Here is a 2,550-nt window from a genome sequence, read left to right on the forward strand (position 1 = left end):
ATATTGCTTGCAATATTTCAGCTAGAGAAAAACTGAATGACAAACTTTGGGGTAAGCAGATTTTTGAAAAGGCGCTGTCATTGGATAATTCTGATGACGAACGTAATCTAATCGAAGACTGTATGAGTAAGTGTCTACGAGTCACATAACAAAAAAGGATAGGTCGCGCGCAGCCGCGACTTAATCCAGTGTTGGACAAGCCCGAAGGCTGATCTCTATATAAAGTAAATAACTCGATTCGAAAGTGGTTTTTTGCGAAGTGTAAATCTATGGCGATTTTCGGCAGGCCAAGGGAAACCGCCGCCCTCAATATTTTGACAGGTCGTGGATTAAATCAAATGGACATAATTTGTTTTTGGCCTCCTGAATATGTGAATGGCTTAACCGCTTAAATCAGTCAACTCGTTCGCCAGGATCGTTTTTCGGGTAGCTGACTAAACAGGAGTAAGCTCATGGGTTTACGGCAACTGGGACACAGATGCGGTTTTTTTAAAACAGCCGTTACAGGCCCAATCGCTACTTTCAATAAAAGCTGTATTCGTTGCAAAGTCGCTTTAGCCAGGCAATGCAAAAAACCATAATCCCGGGCCCTTCTAAAACCTTTGGGTAAAACATGTTGAAGCACGAGCCATAAAAACTTCACCGCAGATTCAGTCCTGATTCTCCAGGTGCCGGTTTTGCTCTCCTGGTACCGGAAACTCACTTCACCCTGCTCATGACGGATGATATTTTTTTCATTAATGACGCCTCGATAAAGATAACGAGCCAGGTATTTTAAAGCGGGTTCTCCACTACCCACATGCTGGCACTGAGCGACCCATTTTTTGGGTAAATGCTGGGGATAGGTTAAGCCCTTTTTCTTAAGTGCGGCCAGGAACTTTGCCCGGAAGACTTTGGCTAAGGCAAATTCATTGAACAGGTAGTCACCGGTTTTCGTGTGCAGGCTTGCCGTCTTTTTATGGAACGAACTGGCAGGCACGATCAGGTGTATGTGCGGATGATAATCCTGTCGCCGATTGTTGGTATGCAACACCGCCGTCAATCCCAACGATCCCGCTAACTTCTTATCATTTCCGGCAAAAGTGTTTAAGGTGTCAGCAGCGGCTTCGAACAAAACCGAGTAACACAATCGTTGATGATGCCAGACCCACTGCCGGATCTCATAAGGCAGCGTGAAAGTCACCATAAAATAATTCACCGGCAGTAGTTTCTGCAGCTGCCTCGCAAGCCACTGGCCATTGCTCTGATGTTGACACTTTGGACAAAACCGATGGCCACAGGAATGGTAATAGGTTTGCATTTGATGACAGGGATCACAACGATAAGTCATTTCACCATAAGCCAATGTGCGGCAATCGATCAGGGCGCGTAATGCAAAATGATGCTCTGGTCTCATCAGATGCCCAAAGTCATGAATCAGTGACTGCCGGTACTCCCGTGCCAGTTCGGCCAGGGCAATCATGACTTCACCCAGTCAATCGACAGTTGATCGACCAGAGCATTGAGCATCAACGCGCTGTTTTGCTGGGCCTGTTCAGTCATGCGCGTATACTTTGCGGTCGTCACCGGACTGGCATGACCTAAAAACGCCTGGATAGAACGCAGGCTAACACCCGCCTCAAGCAGGTGAGTGGCAATGGAGTGTCGCAAAGTATGAATATGCACGTTCTTCGAGATGCCGCATTCCTTCGCCACGATCTTGATCGCCTTCTGCACACCGCCTTTATCCATATGCAGTGTCTTACCCTGTCGGAAGTGCGGTGGCTTGCCACCGGGAAAGATCAGTTCTGGATGTCGGTGCGTCGCCCAATAGAGGCGTAAAGCTTTCAGGGTCGCCAGAGGCAAAGGCACGAAACGATGCTTGTTGAATTTACATTGGCGTAAATGTACTCGCATTAACGTGCCGTCAATATCTGGGATGCGAAGCTGCAAGGCTTCCGATAAACGCAACCCCAGGCTATAGGTGGTCAGGAAATAAACCTGATAGCTGAGTTTACGGGTCGCATTGATAATGGCGTTCAGTTCAGACATCGACAATACGTCCTGCAAGGGCTGGACTTTGGGCGGCTTAACGATGTTGACCCATTGCCACTGTCGATTCAGCACATGCCGGTAAAAGAACTGGAAAGCATTACGGTCAATCTTGACCGAACTCCAGGAATGAGATTCAACCAGTGCTAGAAAGTATTGCTTTAACTGTTCAGTGGTTATCGTATCCGGGCAGACATCGAAAAACTCAGTCAACCGCCTGAGACTACGTGAATACATTTCAATGGTCTTTTCGCTTTTACCTTGTAGGGTTAATTCGTTAATATGACGTTGATACAACTCGTCGAAACGGATTTGATCTTCATGGTTCATCATCTTCTCCACAGTGATAAACACACCGACATTGGTATGCTTACCCGGGATTATCTATGATGCGCATTTCTGCCGCTTTAGCGGCTTCGTCCAACAAGCGCTGTTGTCGGAATCACTCGCTGCGCTCGCTCTCCGCAAAGCGCGGCGTTAGCTGTTGATATGGAAGTCTGGTAAAAATAATATGATGGC

General features: G+C 47.3%; 1 protein-coding gene across 1 annotated transcript; it reads right to left on the reverse strand.

Annotated features, from left to right (window-relative positions):
- Nucleotides 1–1,458: 1,458 nt before the first annotated feature.
- Nucleotides 1,459–2,268, reverse strand: LOC106820269 (putative integrase/recombinase y4qK). The gene has a single exon (XM_014824795.1). The coding sequence runs from the start codon at nucleotides 2,266–2,268 to the stop codon at nucleotides 1,459–1,461; it is 810 nt and encodes a 269-aa protein (XP_014680281.1).
- Between the last annotated feature and the right edge of the window lie 282 nt (nucleotides 2,269–2,550).

This window comes from Priapulus caudatus, unplaced genomic scaffold, assembly GCF_000485595.1.
Source record: "Priapulus caudatus unplaced genomic scaffold, Priapulus_caudatus-5.0.1 Scaffold9240, whole genome shotgun sequence".
Taxonomy (NCBI): domain Eukaryota; kingdom Metazoa; phylum Priapulida; class Priapulimorpha; order Priapulimorphida; family Priapulidae; genus Priapulus; species Priapulus caudatus.